Source organism: Ornithodoros turicata, chromosome 9, assembly GCF_037126465.1.
Source record: "Ornithodoros turicata isolate Travis chromosome 9, ASM3712646v1, whole genome shotgun sequence".
NCBI lineage: Eukaryota > Metazoa > Arthropoda > Arachnida > Ixodida > Argasidae > Ornithodoros > Ornithodoros turicata.
The window spans coordinates 44,190,647-44,217,622 of record NC_088209.1 but is presented as its reverse complement, the minus strand read 5'-3'; the positions used below and the strand labels follow the sequence as shown (position 1 = coordinate 44,217,622).

The window sequence follows — 26,976 nt, the reverse complement described above, 5'->3', positions numbered from 1 at the left end:
TAAGAATCGCCTGCTTCGTACGAGCGAACATACTTTAAAAAATCCTCTCGTACGTGGGTTCAAGTCCTACAGCTGGCTAACCTTTTCAGTGACCTTTCAACGCAATTCTTGACACCCTGTCCGACCTCTGTGTATGAAAGGAGGGGGTAGAAGTGCATGGTGGTTGGTACATACGTAGTCTCACAAACAAGCAGCCAAAAAACGCGAACGGAAGGAAGTATACACCACTCCGGCAGATTGAAAACTCTCAGCCTATGGACGTTAATATGGACGTTAGAACACGTCCTAATGGGTCTATTAACGTCAATGCTTCAGACTTCATGGTTACGCCATTTACACGGCCGTCTGTAGTAATAACATGCTGTTGACAGGAGAAGAAAAATCGAATAACGAAACTGTTCAAGCTGGTGCTGCTGATGCTTTAGTACGATGATAAAAGTGGTGGCGCTACATGCGCGTAGAATATAACTGTTGCATATTACTTGACAACATGATGCGTGAGGGGCAGCAAACATGGCATACCTTCGATTGATATAATTGAAACAGATATCCACCACAGTCTGTGAACCGTTGCAACCACGAAAAGTTAACACTTAAAAAAAATTTACAATTGTGTTCCGTGTTAGTTTAGTGATGCCTGAAACAAAAAGTAAAACCAACAAAAAATTCGACACACAGATCAATGTTGCGTTGAGGTGCCAACTAATACCCCGCGAACACGCCAAAACCAAACTTGGAGCAAAAGTGGGATTCCCAAACCAAAACTAGGAACGTTCGCTCCGTCGTCTGCAGCCCTCCCTATGTGCAGAGAACTGCCTTTGCTTCTTCAAAAGTCAAAAGGCAACACGCCCTCTTCAACCAAGACAAGGATAGCGAATGTGTACGGTTAAGCTCCAGAAACCGAAAACAATTTCGGGAAATTTGCGATAATGTGCGAAAATGAAATCTACGACTTTTTGTCGCAGTGACGCTACCGAGAAATGAAAATCGAAACCCCGTCGATGATTGGCTCAACGCTTCACTTTCTCACGATGGTAGCAAAATACTCTGACGTCAAGGAAAAATGCCTATGGCGCCATTGTGTTGTGGGGGTTTTCGCAAAATTTGACAGAAATCTTTACGGGATATAGTGCAATATTTCTTACCGATTTTCTATTTCAAGTTCATTATCCTCACATTCCATGCAAAACGGATCATCTGTTTCCTTGGCAGGCCTACCAAAAGTGCACTGAGGTAAGTGGATATTCCGTCTTGCCGGATCAAAACACGACCGTCTCATTCAACCGTACCGTCTATCTTTTAGGCCTAGGCGCCGAACTTCTATGCGTACACAGGAAGAATTAGACGATTCTTTTACGCTTCCGAGAGTGTGATTGCTGCACATCTTTAAAAAAGGCATAGTCATCTCACAAGCAACGACATAATCCTGTTGTGGGTTCTCCGAGAGCGTTACTACGGCTACTATGTGCGGAATGCCTATAGAAATCGTAGTCTAGGCCTAATCACCTTATAGAAATTAATAAGTGAATGTATCTACACATATTATTTTACGTGTGCGCAGCAGAAATAATCATAAAGCTTCCACACGAACGACAGCGCTTATGGAGGTAAATCGAATTTACGATGCAGGAGCAGGAAAAGAAACACATCGCTTCCGCGGGATGCCGCGCAGTGCATTGCCTCCGAGTTGTGTTTTCGTTTTCATCTTGTCTTAATATTTGCCTAATTTTTCCAACTCTCAAGTTTAGGAGACGAAATAAGGAGTGTCGTATTTATTTAGAGCATCGATTTGTCACGTTTAGTCCTAGGCAGATATGATTTTTTCAGTGTCAATTATGGCAACCGATTGCGGTCTCGGTTGCAATTTTTTGTGGGTAGCACGCAAAGTAACAAATCGACCGCAACATTACATAATTTTAGCGTAGGGTTTTTGCGTTATATATAAACAAGGCATGTTTCGTGACTACTGTATGTTACAAAAATTTGCACGCACGATACCGAGGTGTTTTTACTGTAGCCGAAAGAAAAGCGGATACAAATTTGGCGATGCGTTGTGTGGATGACTCCGTATATTTGTTCTGATGCTGAAATTGCAAAGCAATTAAACGAATACTTTCAAGTATATAAAAACAACGCTCTATAGGAATATATCTGTATAAATAAATAAATAGATAAATAAATTGCTTTACAATCTCTTCACCCTGACAAAACCAGCTAAGAATGAAGTTGACTAGCTTTAGTCAGCTTGATCCTGTGAATCAACAAAAGAATGATAACAAGAGTCGAATTTGTGTCACCTGATCAAGTGAAAAAAGTGCTTTCACAAAAGCTTGTGGCTCATTGAAATGGTTCACTCATTCTCATTTCAACAGCAACTTTACTACAAGAAAGGGAATTGTGTAATCTTCCTACTGATGCAGCCAACATTAGTGCTGCTGTATCTATCATAGGTCTTACTGAGCTGTGACTGATTTATTTATTTATTTGAATCCCCCACCACCACCACTAGGCAACAATATAAGAGTTCTATTGTCATAGTCCTACGCTTATCACTGTCATTTTCCTGTGCTTGTAGATGATTTTTTGGTCAACCTTATTGCTGGGTGATGTGTCAAACACCCTTTGTAAGGATTCATAAATTTGTTAGCAGTTAAAGATCTGTCGTGACTTTTATGGATGTACTGTAGGGGACACAACTGTCTAAAACCAGCACTCTGTTGTTTATCTCATCTCAAATCTCCAGGTGTAGCGAGACTGTTTCTTGCAAGTACCGTATTTTCCTGTGTATAACGCGCACCCCTAAAAACGGTCCGAATTTGTAAAAAGTTTCATGTATGTATAATGTGCACCGCAATGTTGCTACGAGCTTTTGTTCTGCCACCACTATACGCAAGAAACTGAGGCGGTGTATAATATGTGCATACACATTTAGTTTGGCATCCCTTCTCAATCACGCCGGCCTTCTGAAATGAATTCAGGATTATTGACTGCTCAATAGCATCCTTAAGTGGCATAATGAATTTGGCTTGAATTGCTTTGTCAACTGACCCCAAGAGGTTTGGGAGAAACTCGCAATACACACTGGAAGAGGATAGAATTTGTACGTCACCGACCAGAAAAGGAACTCTGTAGGAAAATATTTCCGTGTATAACGCACACCATTAGATAACACGCAGGACCTCTTCGGAGCACTTTTTTACACTATAACGCGCGCATTATACGCCAGAAAATATGGTAATAAACATGCGCAGCACATGGTTCATCTTGAAATTGGCACAACCCTTTCAAGTGCAACAGAGGTAATATGGGACGGCGAAGTACTGACAGGTGATTTTAGCTAACCATGTCCCCAACAGTACATCTAGCTATATATTCCAAATGAATCCACAAATCCTAGGCAGAGTTGTTCGGTTTTTGTTTACCTGAAAAGAAAAAAAAATCAAACTTAACTCACAGCTCCAGAAAGCACCATATTCACTGCAACTTTCTGGACAATGTACAAAACAGATAAGATTGAGCTTTGTGCCATTTAATGTGTCATTCATGGGGCTATCGAATGGGATGTAATTTGTTGCTGTACTATATCAGGAATGTAAGCAATACCTCTTTGACTAGCACCATAGCTCAGAAAAAATGACGAATTTCGGAAGCCATTATGTAAAAAAACGCATCAAAAACCTGCCTGAAAAATTTGATATGTCATAGAGAGACCCTTAGACTACACACAGAAGAAGAAGAAAAAAAAATTGGACTTGATTGGAGCGACTTGACTATACGAGGAGCGTAATCAGGCGGTGGTACCGTATTGCACTGGTGGCAAAATTGAATTTTCCAAAGAGACTTTCAAGTTCTGTCTTCACATGAAAACTAATTGATATCATTTGAAGCGTTTCTGAGCCTTTGAGTTCATAACAGTATTATAATCGCTGAACGTAGATCGTGGAGCAACCAGATGCGCTCGCATTTTTCACCGGACATCAGACACACACCGCTAGTGCTGGGATCCCGCGAAGAACTGAATGCTTTTCATGTTTTTAGGATGTATTCACGACATTCATATAGAAGCATATCTGTTGTACACATTATGTCAGGAGAGATATGCAGTGACTTTCATCATTCTTCAAAGAAACAAATGGACAAAAAAACTCTGTTAAACTGGAGGTGCGAATCGGAATAGTGAAATGCGCCAGAAATGTGCCAGAAATACGTCTAACTGGAATATTTCGCATTGAAACAGTCTGAAACATTAGCGAATGAATTTAACCAGATTTTGCAGCCTGCTGCGCTGCCGGCTGAATTCGGATAACAGTGTGAGGACCAATGTCACTGGAATCAGTCACGAAGACAGTCAGAAAAAGTGTTCTTCCAACTCACAATCTGCTGGTGAACAGTAGCAAGAAACATCTACATTCGTGCTTTCGGTGGTATCAGATCGCAACTAGCCCAGCGACACTGTCTGTCGAGCAATTGTACGTGAAGGATGTAAATTAAAGGGAGTGTACTACTTCATAAATGAACGCTAAAGCCATAGGAGACCATCAACTATCGGGAAAATGGAAAACTAGAATGCGGTAGAAAATCCTTTCTTTATTTTGAGAATATTTTTGGTGCAGTACTTAATTACTCTAAACTATTTAGTTGAATGCTCGTGATTAGTTGCATGACGACTGTGTACATCACGAACAGCTGTGCATCCCATGTCTGGCTATTTCCGTTAGGTAAACTAATGGGGGACCTTCAATATGGATCGAGGGCGCGCAGTTCAAGTCCATGTGGAACGGGTGATTCAACTCAAAACTGCCTACAGAAAAAGGATTCAATCCAACTGCCAATCGAATACAAATATCAAACTTGAACCAAACGTGCGATTTGAAACACAGGAACGGGCATGCCTATCATTGCTTGGATGTTGAGGTTGGTGAGGCAGGTTGTCAGCCTCCGCAATTTAGGTAACGGGGTGTTAGAAACAAATAATCTATTTCGCTATCGTCATTTATTTATTTATTGTTCCTCGTAAGTGAAAGTGTCATCGGCACATGATTGCTGAAGACATCTATGCTTCTTAGCAATATGTATTTAACAATGTTGGCATGTGCATGCAGCAAGACGGATCCAGCAGTGAGTGTGTAATGCGGCGGCGTCCCCGTGAAGGAGCCGAGTAGCCTCATTGGACAGCCATGTCCAAGCACTCGAGCCTCTTCTACACCTTCGAGGTTGGGGACACCAAATTTACCATACTGAGACGTTACCAGAACCTAAAGTCCATTGGATCTGGAGCACAGGGCATCGTCTGGTAAGCACAATTGGCTTTCTTTTCTGCATCCTAGCATTTTATTTTCTCTCTCTCTCGTAGCCTTGTAGGAACGCGTTATTTGTGTACTTACAATACCTTGGAAGGAGGTACGATAAAATAATGCTCATTCCCCTCCTTTTTTTTTTACAAATTTCTTTGCGCGCAATAAACCTTATTCTCTGGATTTTCAATATGCATCAGTATCACCAGTGTGCTTGCTCCCTGGCGATCCTTTCATCATAATGGAATAGCTCCGAAGGCACTGCTAGTGAAAGTTTGCTCATTAAAATTAAACTCGCTCATACGATGCCGTCTGTTCTTTCACGCTATAAAACAGTTAGGTTAAAAACAATAACATAGTTCCAAAGCTGCGTGCGAACATTGCTGGAGTAGTGACTGTTGAAAGCACTGGCTGTTAGATCTCAGAAAATGAGTGTCGCAGCAGAAACAACCAAGTCTGCAATTTCATTTGAAAACCTCCGTATTTCTGTCTTCCTGGACAAGACCCAACTATTTTTTTGTTTGTTTTATAGTTTTATTTGTTGCCCCACGTAGACCCTGCATAATCTCTTTTAAGAGCCTAGTTGCTGCTGCTGCCACCTTTGGTTTACTCTCCGTTTTTCTTCCACATGGGCTTGAGAAGTGGCACTTTGTGAGCTTTGTCTGTATTGCTTCGTATTTTAAGTAGTTTGATTGCCTCATGGTAAACTGTAATGCTCTTTTCAACTTCACTGTTTCCGCAGTAATTTTTACGCGCGTCATCCCCTTACGTTTGTATGCATCATCGTTTGCAGCACTGTGGACTCACGTTTAAGCAAATGTCAAAAGCTTGGTAAATGTGACCCGGTGAATTTGAAAAGAATATGGAATCTAATAATTAAATGTTTGAGTTCCATTAATTAATCATCTCGATAAAATTCTCAAATTGGAACTTGTCTCATATTTGCGCACTTGATACTGCGATGCAGTATTTTACTTAGCAGAAGTGCGCAATATTGGTGGGACAATGAATTATTTATCTTTGAGAGAGGGAATGTGAAATTTGCTCTTCCTCTTTGCAGTGCTGCGTACGACTCAGTGACGGGGCAGAATGTAGCCATCAAGAAACTGAGCCGTCCCTTCCAGAATGTCACCCATGCCAAGAGGGCCTACAGGGAGTTTAAGCTCATGAAGCTTGTCAACCACAAAAATGTTAGTGCCTATCAATTTGAAATATATTCCACGGATGCATGTCCTGGCAGCTTTCTTTGCCAGATTCTGAGTGTTCTCGTGTTCGCTTTCCTAGCACCAGGTGTTCACCAGCTATTCACATCCACACGTGTCATCTACATAATGTCGATGTTGCGTTGCATTGCCTGTTTGCTCATTGAGGTTTTACGGGTGAATGTGTGGTTAAAAAATCATGCTGTCGCCCTATTTGTGAAAATTTTCACCTTCTTCTGCACTTCACTGCTCATCTCAAACTGTGCTTGGAATCTCTTTACTTGCCACAAAGTGCCCTTTCTGCTCAAACAATGCTGGACAAAAGTTTACGGAACATGCTCCGGCACATTCCTTCCTCACAGTGAGACGCGAATGGGACACGTGCCTAGGTAACTTCTGGCATGTCACTCTTGAGGAGGAAATGTAGTGGAGTGTGCTCCGTAAACTTTTGTCCAGCACTGTACCAAGCACATGGTTATGGGATCTGGATGAGGGCATGCGTTTAGAGATGAGTGGACGTTTTGCCCATTCATGATATAGTTCGTACTGCTCACAGGCATACCCTATGATGAACTAAAAGAGCGCATTAAAAAAAATTTCACTCGAGAAAGTGCCGGTGTGGAACTGGCAACATTGGAAGGACCCCTGCAATGACTCCTAGTGTACGCATTTTTGTACCACGACAAGCAACAGAATCCATCGATACACGTGCATTTTTTATGAGGGGACTCCTCGCATTATTCGGTGAGACTTTCAGTGCAAAAGAAGGCCAGTGGTTCCAAACTCGCGTTATTCGAGGAACCTTCTACTACACATTGATAGATTCAACTGCACAAAAGTGGGCCACTGCAAGGAGAAGGCAACAGAAATTACGATAGCTATTGGCAATGAGTGTCAATTGCAGCAACCCGATCCAGTGATCTCGATGCCAATGATGAGGTATCAGGTATGGTTGGATAGCAGAACTTTGTCTGTCAAGTTCGTAAATTCAAATTCTCCTCATTCCCGCTTTATACTGTCTAACCAACCTGCTCCCCTCCCCATCGCGCCTTACCGCAGATTCACGCAATAATGGAAATACGAGAGACTCATTCGTTCCAAAATATTTATGTACTAGCAAGCATCGTAACATCGCATGGTAGGAACTAATCTGCTATACGTGGCTGTATCATCTTCTGGCTATACTGCTATCATTTTTTTAGCCAGTCAACGGCATCGAACCAGCTGTCACGCGTACCTTTTTGTTGACTGTGTTGTCAACCCTTAAAACAGCGAGGCTCAAGACTTTCTTTGCCAACCACGACTATTACGGTGATTTGTTTTTTGTTCTCTGCCTCTATTGCACAAGTATCGCATCTATGAGCAATATTCGTGTAATGGCAATAAGTGGCGTCCACTCGACTCCCGAAATCTTGTTCCAATTATCGGGCACTTTCCCCCGGTGAAATACTTTGCGACTTTGATGGGACTTGAGCATTACTCGGAATTATCTGCAAGTTGGAATTAACGGGATTCCACCGTAGTATCATGCTAATGTAATACATAGTATGTTGTAGTGCAGTGTTATGGCATTTGGAGGTATTGAACGAGAGGCATAGCAGTGACATTTACTTTGAAGTAGCTGATTTGAGGAAAACGTGTCTTTGATGGCACACTCTAGCACCTGAACTTCCATACTCGTTCACCCTTTACAGATCATAGGTCTGTTAAATGCGTTCACACCACAGAAGTCTCTAGAAGAATTTCAAGATGTGTAAGTGGTTCCTTACATCCATAGAAAGTGGATTGTTAGTGGTCAAAAGACTACCAACAACCTTGATCTTGTAGGTACCTCGTGATGGAATTGATGGACGCGAACTTGTGTCAGGTGATTCAGATGGACCTGGATCACGAGCGCATGTCCTACTTGCTGTACCAGATGCTCTGCGGCATCAAGCACCTGCACTCGGCTGGAATCATCCACAGGGTTAGACACTTGTTTCAAAGTCACCTTTATGAAAACTGTGTGTTATTCGTGTCTCGCTTGTCCAGGGAGTTAATTGCGAGAAATGCGAATACACTATATGTGTCAGAAATTTCTTTTCTGAATCATTCCAAAGTGTCATTGCTTCTACCTGTTTCTGCTGGACACTGATAGGCACCAGCATTAAGGGAGCATGAAAGGCATTCGGAGGGTACATTTCATACAGCATTATATGAACATACTAGATGCCTTTATGAAAATATTTCTTTTGGGAAGCGCAAATTCCTTGAGAAAATTAGTTTACGAGAGTGAGTACAGCGGTGGCAAGAAAGCGCGGAAGAAAGTTTGGCAACAGGTCGACAGTTTTGATAGAGATGCTTGTCAGGCGGTGCCAAATACGATGTAACGAAGAAAAAAAAAGGCGAAGGTTTCGCTATGGACAACTGACCTAACTAGAGCCCCTAGCCTTCCAGAAAATTTTGTGCAATCGGCCATGTCCCATGGTTCCGAGACCTGGGTACAACGACAGCTTTAAAGGGACTATCGCATCCAGGAACCTATGTATGAGACCGATATGGCAATGTCCGTCACCACTTCACAGTCATCTTGACAAAGTTTCTCTTCCGAAATTCCAAAATGCTGGGATTGGTGCACTGAACCCTATGTTCAAGTCTTGAATTGAAGGGGGTCCAGGGGTCTAGATCCGTGCCTGGGCTTACCTCATTCGATGTGGATTCACGACTGGCTCATCGAGTGTTGTGTCAGTTGGTGTTCTCAGATGTTGGCTGCAATATAGTGTTTGCAATGCGGCAGTTATCGGTTAATAAAAGTACGGCGACGTAAAATATCTGTGGGAAACAGACAAAAAAGCCCTGAGATTCCATTTGTGGGTATTTATTGAACAGGACCTGAAACCAAGCAACATAGTGGTGAAATCAGATTGTACGCTCAAGATCCTGGACTTTGGTCTGGCACGCACTGCCGGTACCACTTTCATGATGACACCCTATGTTGTGACACGCTACTATCGCGCACCCGAAGTAATCCTGGGCATGGGATATAAAGAGAATGGTAAGTCGTAGGATATGGCACTGGGCACTTTCCAATATCCTCAAATCTCTTTCTAGTGGACATCTGGTCCGTTGGCTGCATCATGGGAGAAATGATACGTGGAGCAGTCCTATTTCCAGGAACTGATCGTATCTTTTTGCAGTATGCTCGAAATGGGGACGGAGAAATCGGGTAATAATGCAATGATCGAGAGTAGATAGAAAGTCAAGTACATCTGAATTTGGACAGAGATTCCCCAGCATAGGGATCTCGGAATTTGTGTGCGCTGTCAATCTGATACCGGATAGCAATGTACTGGAGGGAGTGTAATAATACATATACATCAACGTGATAATAACTAGAGCACCAAAACGTGACAACAAATTAGAGGGACAGTTGGAATGACCTACAGGAACCAGATGTGTATCGGGCAGTGAGACTGCAGGGATGCAAAAGGCGCAACGTCGCAGTCTCGCGTTACGTCTTGGCGCATCCACTGGACATAGAATATTTCATCTTCTGCACCTTGTCGCGTCACGTGCCAGTGGCCCTGCTTTCATGTTCTCCAGCAATGACATCACTATGCGGCATGACCATGCATGACCATGACGGTTACTCGAGGTCCTTGACCCAAAAGAGCAGACATTGACCAGTGGAACAAAATAATTGAGCAGCTGGGGACACCATCGCAGGAATTCATGCGACGTCTACAGCCAACAGTACGTAATTATGTGGAAAACAGGCCTAGGTACACAGGATACAGCTTCGACAAGCTCTTCCCAGATGTGCTTTTCCCGAGCGACAGTCCAGAGCACAGCAGGCTTAAGGGTAAGACACTTTTGTAGAACCCCTCCTGCCAGTAATAAATAAAGAAAGAAAAATGTGGTTTTTTGTTTTACGTGCCACTCTCAATTGATTTAGCGAGCCAGGCGCGAGACCTGCTGTCGCAAATGCTGGTGATTGATCCGGAGAGGCGCATCTCAGTGGACGACGCACTTTCTCATCCTTACATCAATGTCTGGTACGACGAGGCAGAGGTCAATGCCGTAAGTACGCTCATTTCTTTCACTCTTTTGTGCCAAAATATTGGAATCACGTGCAGAATATCCAGTATACCCGACTCTATCCAGCATTTCACTAAATGTGACAACACTATAGATAGTGTCTGCCGTATAACGGATACTTTTTTCCGATTGTCCATTAAAAAGTTTGAATTCCAACAGCCTGCCCCAGCCCCGTACGACCATTCGGTAGACGAGCGAGAGCATACAGTGGAGCAGTGGAAGGGTGAGTGGAACCCTCCCCATACTCCCCCCTCCTACTCTACATATTCCTTTTGCAGACCTCATATACAAGGAAGTGCTTGAGTATGAACAGACGCACAATAGCCTCGGGGTGGGAGGCCGAAATATGTCCTCCCTCCATGGCTCCCAAGGTAATCAAAAGGCACGTTTCAACTTTAATCTTCCCTACGGACCTCAATGTGACAAAAATTTCGACCAAAGTAGTTTTAATTAGAATGCCGACAAATTAAGTAGGACCTCATTTGGGTGCTCATTAAAGGAAAGGTCGCATCCGTTTCAGTCATTTGATTCTTCGTGGACCATTGGCCACAGTATCAAAAATCCCACGCGAAAGAGTTTCACTTGACAAGAGCAGACGCCACAATTCCCTCTCTCCCTAAGAACCAATGAGAAAAGGAATGCGGAGTTAAGGACATGTTGTCACTCCTCCGTTGAGGGAGTGATGTCACACTGCAGCTACGGAAGCAGCCAATAGTAGAGGAAGTAGTGGTTTCATATATGGGTTTCCGGATGCGACCGTCCCTTTAGAGAATGTGGGCACAATAGATGACCTTCAGAAAATCCCCGAGAGAAATTGCTTCTCTCTGGCGTCCATGAGGTGTCAAGGTGAGTCAACTGTTCTTCGTGGCAGTAACCTACCATGATGTACGGCAAGGAATGTTTTTTGCATCCACCCGTGCTGCAACGAATATCGTAGTACTGTGATACGGCAACTACTCCACATTGTGATGTCTTAGGAGAAATTCTTCTTCAGATGGTGCAATAGAAGAGGATGGTGAAAGTAGCAGCCTTCCTTCGGAGCAGTCCTCCTCCTCCAACAGGGCAGCCAATCCGTACAACAGGAGGCGGTACCAGTCCTAGCTCTTTTTTCCTGTGTCTGTTCCAACCCTTCAGTTCAGGACCTGGTGCCCAAAATGATTGGTTAAAGTCGTTCATGTGCCTGACACGGGACCGTCCCCGCAAAGTGTCCAGAGAGAGTCTTCTCACGTGGCATTTCTGTGAGAAATCTTTGCGACCCATGTGCAGGGTGATTTTTAGGGGTCATACCAGCCTTGAACTGGAAGAGAGACGATGCAGCTATGGAACTTGCGTATCTTTTCTTGGCATGTTAGAAAAACTGATTGGCACAGAATATGACACGAGATGCACACATCAGTCAGCGTGACAACGGACACTGTTTTTCTACTTTTTTTAACGTTTCCATTTGAGCTGCTCCATAATACCTGTTCTGTTTTCATTTTCTTCCGTTGTTGGGTTGTCTGTTAACAAGTACAATTAGATTGATTAGTAAGGAAATACTGGAGCGTGATAAGTAGGCCCTTATTTATCTATCGACTCCTGAAGGTCACCCTGTGTGCACAAGTCCATGTAACTATCGTTGTCAGATATTCCCTCCCTCTCTCCCTCAATCACGGTCGTCTTAAAAGGAAATCTCTCTCTGTGTACTTTTTACATTGCATTATTTTGCAATAACGAGGCAGGCATTTGTGGCTGTTGTTTTCTTCTTGGCAGTGTTGCAATATTGATTTTTTTCATCCACATTGCAGTTGTTTCACACATTGCCGACATCTTCAAATCTGACGTGTCAGCCACCTTCTTTTTATAAATACTTATATAGGAAGTAAATGCTATATGAGCTTACAGATCTCGTTTAGTTTTGTTTTGTTATTCAGAGGTATAATCTAGATAAAAGCACGACTCCAGGTCTGCTTGTACAAACCTAGTCGTTGAGTTATCAGTGAGTCATTGTCTGGTGCTCTGTATGTGTGCATCTGTGAGGTTTATTTTATTTTTATTTCATTTTATTTTCTAATTTTCTATTTTATTTTTTAAATGGTGATCACCATTATACCTCCTCAATGCTGACATGCTGCTCATTGTTAGTGAAATCCCAGCAATACGATTTGCGCTAAAACTTTAGCATTTTTTTACTCATCAGTGTACCAGTTAAGAAATGAGTATATGGTTTCCCTGCGGACCCGGTGTACCGGTTTGGGTGGAGCTTTTTTTTGCCCGGGAAACTTCTTTTGGCGTGCCAAAACAGTCTGCCAATCTACGTACGTTCATGGTTATCGTGCTTTTCCTTCCAACGGAGGTACCTGCATGTGTTGCCTGCTGGGTCTGAGACTGGGTACCACATCGAGGTAGCATGTTGTCTTTGGACAGTTATCCCACCCGTAGCAGATGACTACGAGTGCGTGTGTGTCCAATGCTTCCTGGCGCCCTTGCAAGCCACGTGCGTTCTGGTTAATTTTAAGGGAGGCTGTACATGGATGTGTCCCAGTGTGCTTGTCCAGCACATTCTGCAATATTTCCTGCACAATCCACTCCACACTGCGAGCACTGCTAGATTACTTTGTAGACATTTGTACTATCAGAGAGAGAGAGGGGGGGAAATAAAGGAGGCTTAATTTATGACCTTGTAAGCAAATTTTCATCATGTGTCAACTAACTGATGTACATACACTCAGTATTTTAAAGAGATTTTTCTTTCATAGAGAATGTAATTTATGATGTTGAATTGTATTTTGGTTTGAGAGAAACTGGAGAGATCCCACTTTGTAAATGTGTGTTTCCTTTTTAAAAAGCTGGGTTTGGTTTTGGACAACGAAATTAAGGATGATGAGAGAAGAAGAAAAATTAGATGTGTGAGCGTCTCCTTTCCGGTGCACGTGCTCTTCATCGATGATAAACGAGTGGAATGCTCCTGTGCCAGCAAATGGTGTGGCGTTGGACCGTAATAAATGCTACAATGAGAGTGGTACGACTTTTCAGTGATTCATACTATGGTACGACTGCTGAAGCTGCTGGTAAAGCTCTATAAGCGTCTCTTTACCGTGTGTGGTGGTGACTCACTGTCGTCACCACACCCAACCCACAAAGTGGAACCTGAACTGTGTCATCCTCGAAAGCAAATGACAGAATGCACCGATGTCATGTTGGAATACAACCACAAACAGATAGGAAATGTAGCGGAGATATTTAACTCGTTATATTACCCGCGTGCAGAGAATGGGGGATGCCACAATCTCCAAGTATCTTCCTGTCATTTGCTCCCAGTGCTTGCTGTGCACCTTACCCCTACAAATCCGTTTCAATAATGAAGTGAAGCCGCCTTGCAGAATGACAACGCCAACCTGAATACTCTTATTTCGTACCAAAAAACGGCAAAAAAATCACCAAAAATCACGCTAAAGAGCGAAGAAAGAAGTGGGCTTGCCCGCAATACGCGGAGGTGTTAAGTGAAGCCAACTTTCAAATGGTGACTCCTACCAAAGGAATGCCGCAGGTTGGCAATAGAGCCAATGAACTTTGTTAAACTTTCACCCCGTTTAAGTGCATACTGCGGTGATTATTCATGGGGGTTCGCACAAGGCCTCGAAACCCTTGAGAACCGTTGAACCTGAAAGTCCATATTTCGAGACCTTGTAAGCCCTCGAATTTGGAGCCGTTCTTGAAAACCCTCAAATTTTTGGAGTACTTCTTGGCACTATTATTTGACGAACACCACCACGGCTTGAGCTGTCCCCTCTATGTCCCTCCTAAACTAGGCATTCCGTGTTCACCTACCAGACCAGATGTACACAGACGTTGCTCTTCTGTCTGGCCACACTGAGATTGCGTCCGCGTGTTTACCGTGCACTTTTTGTTAAACGCTACCTGACCTTATTGAGAGCTGTGACAAGCTAAAAGAACAGCCTTGGAAAAAAAACTTCAAAGATGGATATAAAGAGTTGTAACAGTGCATGTCGCTTTGATGTTTTGCGCTAATTATTTCTAGAATAATGTCGTCCGCGTAGCTGTAGCGGTAGAGTGAGAAAAAGGCTGTTTCTCGCTGAATTAACTCGGGGAAGTGGGGCGAACACATTTTAGTACAAGTTTCACGACCCAGTCTCTATAATATAAGCGCCTTTATTTTTTCCACACAACTCGCGTAGTATTTACAGCAGGCACTCTGTGCAACACAAAACAAACTGCAATAATTGAAAGCACCCATTTGAAAAGGCAGCGCAACATGTTACAGTAAAGAGCTGGAAAACTCACGTGCGATGATTCAGATTTATGCGCAATATTTGTACGCTAAAATAGGCGGGGCATGAAGAAATATAAGCCACACTCTCAAGACACGTACGACAGTCGTCCTTCTTGAGAGGCTTATATTTCCTGTGTTTATGCTGTCTTATATAAAATGGACGGCACATTTAATTACCGTTTCTTCGCATTGAAAGTGAGTCGTGGGGAGGTTGTAAAATTAGCAGCGTGACAATGCCTGAACACGTTTGAGGCACTACGACTTGACATTTGACTAGCTTTTAACATCCACTCAAAACAATGTTTGTAGTCCTTGTTAAAGTTATGAAGCCATATCTGGAAGAGCATGCGATTGTGTGTGGAGGTGTTGCGAAGGCCCACATTATGCGGTACAAATGTAAAACACTGTTGTTTGCATCCACGTGATTACCAGAACCAATAGGAATGATGCAAGAGCTCGACAGTCAAGTTTGTTTGACATCTTGAGTGACAGAGACAAAATGGCGCCTGTCTCTCTTCTGCCGGGAAGCTGTTTGTGATGCGAAGGCAAAAACAATTGGCTTAAAATTGTCAAACTATAGAAATATGGAGCTCTTTGCAAGCCGCAAATGGGAGATTATTTTCTAGCACATTCAAAGACGCAGGCAGGTGAATCGCGAGAAGCCATTAATGGGATGTAAAATTTCATCCCGTAGAGCCTGATGGTGATGGGGTGGATAATGCTGGGTTTCGCATCATTTACCGCACATTGGCAGAAGCCACGTGGATGTGGAAACATAATGTTCATACTTTACGTAGTCACAGAGTAGCAAAAGCTGCAAAACTAAATTAATGGAAATAAATATTTTGCATAGTGGCTCAAAACCGCCTTTTTAACTTTGCTTTAGAAAGTGTAGTCAAGTTTTTTGACACCGTCATGGAGAGGTGTGAACATCTTTTCTCTTTGCCGTTTCGCTCACTGTACAAGAAATGAAGGTGGCTTGACGCGCTTGAATCCAGAGGCTGATCCACCACAAGACGGGGCCCAGGATCGTGGAAGGGTGTTGAAGTTTTGGAACTGTGATAGGCTGAGAGGGGAGGGCTGGGTCGTCTGTTCTCCGGTAGCGAGCTTAGCGGCTGGATTGAAGGGTTCGAACGGCGACGTTGTCCCAAGTGAGCTGGCTGGCCGTTCTTGAGCGACCTCGTAGGGCTCGGAACTTGAATCTGGAAGGGAATACAATTTGTCCATAAGGGCTGCCCCTTTTATCGGACTCGCAACGATTGCGCTCAGAAAGACCTCGACCGCTATGCTCTGAAAGTGGCTATTTTTTCCGACGGGATAGCTCCTCAGTGCAATAGACTGGGACTAAAAAGCCTCAATCCCCTCCTCCTCAATATCCCTATCAATTATCGGCAATTTGAGTAAATTCCGCACGCTTTTCACATTGGTCTGCTGAAAAAGTGGCCTTTAGTTTGCAAATTGTCCAATTGAGTTGGAAAATACTGACAAAATGAAACTTACATTACACTACATTCACAGCTGGTGGTGACAAAAACCTAGTGAGAATGAATCCCGTTGACCGCATGATTCCAGGTGGCGTCATTTTTTTATTATAATTCAATGACACGTTTCCTGGGATGTTTCCTTCGTGCGCACTGTCAACTGGAAACGCCCGAACAAAATGTTTCAGACTGAGCTTAATGGGCGAATATGCAACAGAGAATCTGCTGTGGTACACGACACGATATCTGACAGGGGAGAACCCACAGGTCTCGGCAGGAAACTTTTTTTCTCTGTTGACCCCGACGATCGAGTACGGCGACTTTTATGCGCGATTACTTTCTGTAAGTTTCATTTCCACAAACATTTATCGAAATTAGAGTTGTACGTTTCCTGATAAAATGGCAAAAAAAAAAAAAAAAAAAAGATATATATCAACGAACCATATTTCCTGCAAAATGTACGGTTTCCTCAGCGTATGCCTCCGAAGTCTCGACTACAATATGAAATTATCGCCTTTCCCACACGAAGATACAAACAGCGTATTTCTACGAAGATCCGAAGTTAAGCTGAGCGTCGTTTTTGCAATAAAGGCACGCATAAATAAATAAATAAATAAGACATAAATATATTCCAGGACGTCACAGTCGTCACTCTACGTGTGTTGAGAACGTGTGAGGAACATAATTTCCTTCTTTTTATTTTTTTCCCCACAAATATTCGCCATCAAGGCGAAATGAAGGCAAGGTCACTTGCCGTGGAGGCAGGGGCGGATTTAAGGGTCTGTCATGGGGGGGTGGGGGGCGGTCTTAAGGAAATTTCGTGCTTTGCGGCGCAGCATCGTCCAGGAGATAGGGTTTTTACATAGGGAACACGACCGTATGGGGGGAGCGGTCGCCCCCCCCCCTTAAATCTGCCCCTGCGTGGAGGGGCCCAGAAGGCTGTGCGAGGAGTAAGGTGACAGCGAAAATGTTTCCCGTCTGACCGCGAAGGCCGTAAGAAGAAGAAGAAGAAAAAAAAGCGCGCGCCCTCCGTCCGGCCGTGAAGCTGCGTGCCATTGGTCACTTGCTTATGAAAACTATAGGAATGGCCAAAGCTCCTCTGAAAGACCGAAACGTCATAGTCTGAATTGTGTCAACTACAGTACGTAGAGAGGGGTGTCTGAAGTCCCTTACGGCTTGGGGGGGGCTAAGCTAGTCTAGGCTAAGCTAACCTAACCTATCCCAACCCAGAGGAGCCATTTATGTTCTCATTATAAACGACCCGTCCATGCAAATCGATGACTGTGTTTGCCTGTGACGTATGGGAAGACCACCTCATGTTCTTGATTACCTTGAGGGGAAAAAGAAATTCTGAAATATTGATTGCGATAAGACAAATCGAAGTCCGCGAGCGGTATCGTGTTCGTTTATTTTTTAGTTTTGCTCTCGTCAAAAGCGCAATGGTGTCGCCTCCAGAGGGTGTCACTATTATTGCATTAAAAAAATCTCTACCAAGGGCTGTGGCCATGGCTCAGGCAAAGAGTGCTACATTATGCGTCATCAAGCACACCAGCGAACTGCTAATCCTCGTCGCCGAATAAGAGTTTCCATTTCTAGCCTGGAATGTTTCACTGTGTTGATCAAGAACACGTCGACATCCTTTGCTAGAGCGAAATCTGCTTTTTCCTGTATCGTCTAAGCAAGGCTATCGAACGACGTGTCGCTACTCTTCGCGCAGCACCTACGGTATTGTATAGGATAATTGGGTGGGCATTACCTATTCACTCTGCGCGGTAACAGAGCGGAAACAGAGTCTGTCTCGGACGACACATTTGCGGATGAAAAATGGGGTGGTGGGACACTCAGAGCGAAAGTTCGGGGGGGCGCCCCTCCCACCTTCCGACGCCCCTGCACATAGATAGACAATTACCTTTTTCCTCAGTGTTCCGGCGTGCATGACGTAATTGAACCACAAATACCAATCCCATTTGAGAGTGATGTTCATCAGGCGACGTTACAGGAAATTGTTTCATTCTCTCTCTCCTTTCTAACCTATTTCCCTTTCCCCTAAGTCTAACTACTAGTCAGACTTTGCTGTTGTACTATCCATTTCGGTTGCTGCTCCCGCCCAACTCTCGCCGACGTCGTGAAAGAAGGTCGGCATGGCAGTTTTTGGCTCGACTCCGGAAATGCGCGTTCATTTCCGCCGCCCGCTAACGACGCCGCGTCGAGCGTCGCCAAGTGAAAACTGACCCTCATTCTTCAATGATCATTGAAAGAGACGTCCATGAATGGATTCCCTTCGTAATAGGCTGTGGCGCCACCTAGCCAACAAATTAATGCACGTAGCGCCGTCAAGCTTGTAACGTGTGACTTGTCAGAGAGCAAGCACTCTCGCACGTGTTACACGCTTGGCGTTCAATGCATTACGCCATATTGATACTCCGCGTTGTTTACGATTAAACGAGTGAAGACACACTTCACCCTTCGAAAGCCCTTCGTCCGTGAACTCTTTCAGTTTGGTATCAATGCCCCTCATATCACAGGCGGCTGTGGATCATAAGCCTCTGGTAGATTACAAGCGCGACAAAGCAGGTGTCCATCAGCTGCCAAACACCAAAATGGCGCCCTCCAGATATGCGGATTCCGCTTGGATTCAAGCTTTTTGGGCGGCGCAACGACGAACCTGACGTCGATACAGGCTCCACCCGCGAGACAGCAAAAGATCAGAGATTGCTTTCAATGATCATTGAAGACTGCTCCTCACAAGGCACGGGCAGCCTTCGGCGACCGTTCGCACGAACTGCCTCGAAAAACGCGCGTAGCGCCAGCAGGCGTGTATCGTTGGTATCTTGTCAACCTATCAAGCGGCAATAGAAGTTGACACGATACACTCTTGCTGGCGCTACGGGCGTTTTTCGAGGCAGTTCGTGCGAACGGTCGAAGGAGGCCCGTGCCTTGTGAGGAGCAGTCTTCAATGATAATTGAAAGTAATCTCTGGTCTTTTGCCGTCTCGTAGGTGGAGCCTGTATCGACGTCATGGAGCAGTTGGTTTCAACGGATGACGGAGACTACCCGTGTGTAAAAGAGAGATTGAAGAAAGGCGTACATGACGTCGTTCCTCGCCATCCCCTGGGCGCCCTGGCCAGACATGGGTCCTTTGGGTTGTAACTTATGCTGGATGGCGTTGGAGATGGAGCTGTCCACTCTGACTCCGGGCATGGAGATAGCAGCAGCGGGTCCTGATAAGAGTCGCTGGAGACTTTAGCATCCGCCGCACGAATCACAGAATCCACAACCTCCTCGGGCCGCACCATAGCGAAAGCTGAATCGCAGCTTCCGATGGGAGACTCAAGGGCGGCTTCCCAGGGGCTCTTCACCAACTGCGATAGGAACACATCTTTTGTGCAAATCAGATCATACATGAAAGAGATACCGTAAAGCAGTAGACGGCGTAGATTGTTATGCATGGGACGGCTAAACATTTTTAATTTGCAGCTGTAAAACGGCTCAAGGTGACGTCTGGTGGGAAATAATCTCCAATTTGTCCAGCAACAGTGATCTATGTTCCCGACTGACTGCCCATGATGACTACAAAGCCAACCCCTTTTGATCCAGTACTTGACGAGCAATGCGTAGTTGGTGGAGACACAGTGTTGCTCGTAATATTCTATTTTAATTCTATCGCAATTGGGACGAAAATTGTGGCTATCGGATAGATACATTTTCTGAGATTGCAGCTCCTTCAAACAATGACAAACTCGTGTTATAGGAATTATACAGGGTGTCCCAGAAAACGTGTCATTGAATTATAATAAAAAAACTACACTACCTAGAGTCATGCGGTCAATGGCATTTGTTCTTACTGGGTTTTTGCCACCTCCTCGTGTGAATGTTGTGTAACGTAAATTTAATTATGTAAATTTTTGCGAGCTTAAGTCGGAAATTTGCATAGTAAAGGTCACTTTTTTACCCCACCAATGTGAAGAGCGTGTCTAATTTAGTCAAATTAATGATAATTGACAGGGATATTCAGAAGCTATCCCATCGGAAAAAATAGCCGAACATCATACTCTACGGAGGTCGCACAGAATAGCGCACGATGAATTTTTCAGCGCAATCTTTGTCAGTCCGACGAAAGGAGGTTGGAAACCCAGCCCTCCCCGACACCGCAGAAAGAGATAAAACAGGCACGGCTTATCACGTCCGACATTCGCTGGGATAATGCTTTCCCTCTCCCAGATTTAGGAACTGTTACTTTTTCTACTATCACTCTGTGGGCTGGCTTCGGAACCTCCTTTCGTCGCACTGAGAGCGATTGCGTTCAAAAAGTCATCGCGCGCTATGGTCCGGTGCTCCGAAAAGCATGATAGTCGCCTATTTTTTCCGATGGGATAGCTCGTGAATATCACTGTGAATGAATTTGAGTGAATTCGGCACGCTCTTCATATTGGTGAGGTAAAAAAGTGACCTTTACTTGGCAAATTTCCGAGTTGAGTTGGCAAATATTTACATAATTAAACTTGGAGTACATGACATTCACATTAGGCCTAATAAGAACAAATGCTGTTGACCGCATGATTCTAGGTGGCGTAGTTTTTTTATTATAATTCAATGACACGTTTTCTGGGACACCCTGTATATAGCCGCGTTTACACGAACTCGGCAGAAGCGGGTCGAGTTTGGGATGTCGGGTTCGACTCGCTCATGTAAACGCTGTCGAGTCGAGTCAACCCGACAACAGGGGAAGGCTGCTGCGATCGCTTCCGGTCGGAGCGGTTTATGTAAACATCGTCGGGTCGGGTTCAGCTCAATCCGTTAGCCAATTCGAGCCGCTCCTCTTGAGTCTTATAGACTCTTTACGTAAAGAGGCTTATAAGACCACCATGTTCAAGTCGTCGTCACTTGATGGATCCATTCCACAAATAATAGCCAGCACTTGTCTTTTCGCAATGACGCCGTAACGTTTCCTCATTCTAATATGTTGTCCTTCCGGATAACATGCGGCATTTGTGATACGCGCACAAGTAATGCGATAATTAACGAGCGTCTAACCCAATAGTTGTAAACTGAGGCAAAGTTGTTCTTGCGCGTACGTGGTTTTCGGAAACGTAATGACGTGGTCTATACACGAATTAAGGCAAGTCCAGACATGACTGACCTTAAGCCTAGGGTTGAGTGACTCCTTGAATCTTGCGACGGGTGTCTTGAGCGGTGCCTTGATGGGAGGCAGCGGTTGACGCGATTCTGGCCACCGGTCACCCAACTGTGCCTTTACTTTGTCTACGTCTACCACCCATTCCTCGGACTTCTTCTTCCGCTTCGCGAAAAGTGCGGCCCCTTTACCTCGAGGAGAGTTGAGGTCCTTGACGAGGTCCAAGCACACCTCGGGACTCATGGCACCGTGTTCCACGATGTTCACGCCTGCCGAGCGCAGTGTGGATGCGTCCTCAAGATGCCTCGGGTCCAGAATGAGTTTCAGCTTCGGGGGGCCCTAAACATTATTGAAGAGCATATCATCAGGAGCGGAGTACAGATGTGTTCAGCTGGAGAGAGGACAGCAAAGGGTTAGTATGCGTTCACTTGAGGGAAAGCACAGCCGGTGGTAGGACTCCAACTCACCACCTTCATTGGCTCGACCACGCAAAAACTGTTTGGGTTGTCAAGGCGTTGTTGCCAAGGACTGGAACGGACCCGACGGGGGTTGCTTTCTTCTAGCGGAGAAACTATAATGTTTAACCTATGCTTTGGAGAGAGGCCATCTCCATCTGCCACTGAACAAGAACGGCGTACCCGACCTGGGATACAGGCGCTCACAAATCAATAGAAATTAACGGAGTTGACGAAAACATGTATACTCGGAATACATGGTACTATACACTCAGATCGGCATTGACCGGCCACGTAGAAATCACACGCGTCTTTGATCAAAGGGCTGTATTGGGGTAGTAGGTACATAGATATAATAGAATAACTGCCGCTTGTGTCGTTCCCTGCAGCAGTTATTCTATTATGTCCCTGTTTGGGAGTAATTACAACTCAAAGGAGACTTGTTGGAATAAAGGGAGTCGGTCTGAGTGCTCATATATAGTAACTGTGTCGAAGACGCGCGGTCACGTGATGGCGGAGAGGCTTTTCAGGATATTTATACACAGGCAAGCATCAAAACAGCTCGGGGCAAAAAGAGCGTTTCTTCAGCCGCGACTTCAGTGTCATGTCGCTGGCTTCGGTCAACATCGAGCATACATTGCCAACTTCAGTGGGATGCTGGTCGCAAGTTTGCATTGTCGGCGTCATGCCGCTGGTGTCGCACGCTGACACTGCCAAGTTCTGTGGGATGTCGGCCGCCACTTGGCATTGTCGGCTACATGTCGCTTGTTTCGGTTGACAACGAGCCGACATTGCAAACTTGAAAGTGATATCATTCGCAAGTTGGCATCGTCAGCTACATGCCGCGTGGACATTGCCAACTTGTGTCGTAAATCGGTCACAAGTTTCGGGGACATGTTGGGCCGAGGTGCCCGACTTGCTATCGATATCGGCCCGATGTCGTGTGCTGCCTGGGTATAAACGTCGTTTGCGATGTTAAGCCCAACCCAGTGGAGAAAATGTCGCCTTTTTCTTTGCTGTGTAGTCCCATAAAAAAAAAAAAAAAAAAAAAGCGAGGCTCCCCGACGACGAGTAAGCGGCATTCTTCCGTGCTGGTCCTCTTTCCTTTGGCAGATGTATCGCTTTTATGAGGAATGGCCTTAGTTAATAATGAAAGCTGTCTCTGACACCATTCCGATGCGTAGTCTGACTGCCGTTTCCGTTTAAAAATACGCGTGGCCTTGCCGGGAAGTATGAGTTGGAATTAAGAGATTTCGAGTTGAAGGGATTGCACCGTAATCTTTCTCCGGTCCGAAAATGTTCGCAATTTGTATACGAACGCGAACGCTGAAAAGGCAACAAACATAACACCACTTTCACTAGCGAGGTGGTCCACAGCATCTGCTCCTCAGTGGTTCAAGGAGGGACTATTTCCTGCTCGGTTAGGGCTTTTCGATCATTTATGGACTACAAAAAAATAAAAGGTCAACATCTCTAAATACTATACCAGCGGCAGTGCTTCTACTAACGACACATGCTAACTCGAGCCGGTGAGTGTTATTACGAATGAAATTGGTCCAACTCACCGTGCTGATTGTGTACGGTACGGTGGCTGGGTCTGGAGTGGCCGCGCCTTCTCTGCAAGTATCTGTCGTTTCCGAGTCTGAGAATTCCGGTGCTGCAAAGTTATTATGTGGAGAGCTAATTGCACCTCAGTCTTCGCGTGGAGTATCAACATCGTTATCACTGGTTTCTTTTGCACGGTCGTCTGTCTCACTACGGGTCTAGAAATACTACTCTCTTTCAAATTTCCAAGAAATCAGTTTATGTCACAGCAGTGAGGGTGCAAGGTCCTGAATGGTCTGACATGGAATCTCAGCGACATCTTTATCTGTGGTTAACAGGAAAATGACTGCATCCACTAAGGCTGGCCTCCATGAATATCTGTCGGTCTCAAAATATGAAGCTACGCATTTTCAAGAAACTGCGGTTACCTTCGTGTACCCATTTGTGAGAACGCTTGACTCGCTTGAAGAACATGTTGGCTCCGCGGGACTTCTTGTTGGTGTCCGCCGATAGTGAACCGGCAATCTTTCGGGCCATTTCTACCTGTTCCTCCACTGTAGGGTAGATGCAGTTTGGTTCCTCGTAGAAACTCGAAGAAGAGAACATCTTTTCTGCAGAGAAGAAACTACTTAGGTGGTATTGCTCAAAGGGAACTCCTCGTTGACCACGGCATCGAAAAAGCTATTCCATGGAATACACGACAAGAGCAGACGCCAGAATTCCCTCTCTGGAAAGAGGCACCAATCAGAGGATGGCCTTGAGAAAGGGGAGTTGGTGGCCCTCTCACTCCTTCTGTTATGGAGTGACGTCACGCCGATCCTGTTGTCGCTGGAGCTACCGCGGAAGCACCAGTTATCTTTAAAATTCCTGCATTTAGTGTCTATGCACTTTGGATGGGAAACTTAGCCAAGTGGATTGTCGGCCAATGCCTAATCCATTTCATAGAGGGATTTTTGGGTGCCATCGTCCTTTTAATGAAGTTATATCATATATGGTACGCAATACACAGTTCCAGAATTGAAGAACCTCGGGAAACGAACCAAGAATGGAATAGCAGAAAAAGTTTAGGGAAAATATGCTGTTCCAAAGCCATTGTTGAGAGCCCCGGGAAGAAAATGCTTACTCTTGTATTTGGCGGCGTCTAAGTCCATGCCAGTGTCGTCAGCCGGTTCATAGAACTTTGGTAGGAGCAGCAAGCCAGTAGGGCTCACCAGTGCTCCATTTGTCAGTCCGGTCGTCTTCGTTTCCCCTGTCGATGTAGGTGGTTGCGGCACGCTGGAGACGGTGTCCAAAGTGTCCTACACAAATTAAACATTCGACTCCATGTATGTGTCATGCGTCTAGCCTAATAGACTCTTCGTTGTGGCCGGAAATATGAGAACGTGGCGAATGGTTACTTTCGGTTGTTCTTCGCATTTTTCCAATTTATGAGGTGATTCCGTTATTCAATCGAGTTGTTTTCTTCCCGTGCGGCTGATGTTGGAAGGAAACGTTGTCAATTGTCAATTTCCTCTTTTCTGTCTTCTCTACAAGAGTACCTTGGCTAAGTTTGCTCAGTCTGTATTAGACAAGATTCATGGACCACTTGTAGTTTTTGGTGTCCGCCCATTTCATCGAACGCCGACCAAGGTTAGGTCAGGAGAGCCTTTTACGTAGTTCGCACGTTGCCGCAAGAAAAAGCGGCGGCCACCGATTCGATGAAATGGAGCGTCTACCGGGACATTTCTGCCATTCCTGAGCTCCTTTTAGTGATGTCATACACACTCGCCTTCCTCGGTCGGCGCTCGGTTTCTTATTGGATAAAATAGACCCATTAGGACTGAGGACGCACACCAATAACGTAATGTCGTTATTCAACGAGCTCTTTGCCTTTCGACATTGGTGCTCGGGAGGATCTTGCTACTATATGCTGCTATTTTTGATAGGTCGCAGGGTAGCAGAGTGTGGGAAGCACTGCCGTAGGGGATGCCACCCATGCCTGCAGGTTCCCTCTTTTTCTTTTTTTTTTTGCGGCGTTTGTAAGGGTGTTGTCTCACATGGCCCATTTTGTAGGCGACATGGACCGTATTTCGGTATGGCGTGACGGTCACGGAACCCCACGAGAGTAACAGCACCGAGATTGCGACTGGAAATGTTACAAAACGGAGACATCGGGTTCAAAAAGTAATTGCGCCATACAATCGTGCAATAATTCTTGGAACATAGTAACAGAATGCCAGCTACCTTACTACGAGGCCAGGTCGGATGAGACCTCCTCGCATTCATGAATAAAAGCCAGCTTTACGATCTGCGAACATATAGTGACGTCGCGAGTTGGGAGCCGTTTGTGTTCATCTACTTATTTATTTGAACACCCTGTCATTCTTCATGAATTAGAAGAAGATAGCATGACGTCAAAGACGGGGGGACGTACGGCTAAAGCACCGACTGCGTGGGGGAGTCTCAGCCGGAGGACCTCTAAGCTGGCACTCGAGACAAACATTCCGAGGGATATCACAAAAATCGCGTGTTTCATGCGAGTGAACATGAAAGTCACAACACCCTGGCCGACCTCTGTGTATGAAGGGTGGAGTGTGAAAACTCTCCGCCTATGGGCTAATGTGAAAAGTTCTTACCTTGAAGAACTCTACTATGAACAGATGGCTTTCTAAAAGTCCAAGACTGTGTCGCAAACGAAGAGTTTCTCTCTAGGGTAAAAGACCGGGGGAACGAAGAAGTGTCGCTCTTGATGTGTCTTCCGCATCAGAGGTGCTTCAAGGTGGAAGGGGACGGGGGGATAACTCAAAATAGACGGCGTCTCTTTCAATGCGCCAGGACAGCGTCTCCACTTTAATGTTCTTCACATTCAACTCTGCTCTGAGTGTGTCGTAGATTCGCCGCCAGGTGGTCAAATGAAGTTCATTAGGACCTGCTGCATCTACTTTGCGGCTACATCTCTGAGAGAATACTTTCTAATACTACCCGTATTCGAATCTCTGATACTGTGACGCTCGGTAGTTTTCTATTTATAGGTTTCATCCCTTGCGCGACTCATCGGACGGTATATAATTCCATGCATATGGGATTCAGTCTTACAAGTCAGACAGGATTCATCCGTATGGAAAGATGATACCGTCACTACACGTCTGACACACACTTTGAACCAGTGGCTGAGAGGATCTCCCCGTTGCTGGAATGGGTTCTAATCCAGCTCTGCTGTCAGAGGTTTCAATTCCGACAAATTTTTCAGATGTCATCCTAGGATTCACACTTGTTTCCTCCGCGTACATATCCGCGTCTGTACACAGCCAGAGCTGCTTCGCGGTGTTAACATGCGGATTCGAATGCTTCGCACATTGAAGCGGATATCGATTTCCATTTTGAAATGTTTCCTTGGTAGCTGGAGTAATTTATGTGCTCATAGCAACGCACTATACGCTCGTCGGGGAAGTCTAATGTATGTATTTGAGACCAACAAGTTACCAAAATGGTCATGACAATCGATGTGGGAGCTTCTGATAATCACCGATCTGGGG

General features: G+C 45.0%; 2 protein-coding genes across 5 annotated transcripts in view; one reads left to right on the top strand and one right to left on the bottom strand.

The window, feature by feature from the left end:
• Positions 1-1,048: 1,048 nt before the first annotated feature.
• Positions 1,049-13,571, top strand: LOC135369074 (stress-activated protein kinase JNK-like). 3 transcript variants are annotated; one of them, XM_064602722.1, is made up of 12 exons: positions 1,049-1,233; positions 5,103-5,293; positions 6,355-6,484; positions 8,191-8,249; positions 8,324-8,462; positions 9,365-9,530; positions 9,587-9,658; positions 10,152-10,337; positions 10,431-10,555; positions 10,733-10,796; positions 10,852-10,944; positions 11,568-13,571. In XM_064602722.1, the coding sequence occupies exons 2-12, from the start codon at positions 5,178-5,180 to the stop codon at positions 11,672-11,674; spliced, it is 1,257 nt and encodes a 418-aa protein (XP_064458792.1). In that variant the 5' UTR covers positions 1,049-1,233; positions 5,103-5,177; the 3' UTR covers positions 11,675-13,571. The 3 variants fall into 3 exon arrangements, with proteins under 3 accessions (XP_064458792.1, XP_064458794.1, XP_064458793.1); XM_064602724.1 differs by having other exon boundaries at positions 10,852-10,955; XM_064602723.1 differs by lacking the exon at positions 1,049-1,233 and adding an exon at positions 1,589-1,607.
• A 1,138-nt stretch (positions 13,572-14,709) lies between these two features.
• LOC135369071 (synaptopodin 2-like protein) overlaps positions 14,710-26,976 on the bottom strand; it is a 34,644-nt gene continuing 22,377 nt past the window's right edge. For both annotated transcript variants that reach the window (XM_064602718.1, XM_064602719.1), the window contains 6 exons: positions 24,585-24,759; positions 23,890-24,072; positions 23,482-23,573; positions 21,468-21,800; positions 19,416-19,689; positions 14,710-16,048 (listed from right to left, as the gene is read on the bottom strand). In XM_064602718.1, coding sequence (XP_064458788.1) covers positions 15,801-16,048; positions 19,416-19,689; positions 21,468-21,800; positions 23,482-23,573; positions 23,890-24,072; positions 24,585-24,759 — 1,305 coding nt within the window. In that variant the 3' untranslated portion in view covers positions 14,710-15,800. The remainder of the gene's footprint in view (positions 16,049-19,415; positions 19,690-21,467; positions 21,801-23,481; positions 23,574-23,889; positions 24,073-24,584; positions 24,760-26,976) is intronic.

Bases quoted from the DNA above. Each gene is read 5' to 3' on its own strand.
- LOC135369074 (XM_064602722.1), top strand. From the start codon at position 5,178: ATGTCCAAGCACTCGAGCCTCTTCTACACCTTCGAGGTTGGGGACACC. The intron at 6,485-8,190 runs GTTAGTGCCTAT...CACCCTTTACAG, and splicing joins AGCTTGTCAACCACAAAAAT to ATCATAGGTCTGTTAAATGC. The intron at 10,797-10,851 runs GTGAGTGGAACC...TTCCTTTTGCAG, and splicing joins TACAGTGGAGCAGTGGAAGG to ACCTCATATACAAGGAAGTG.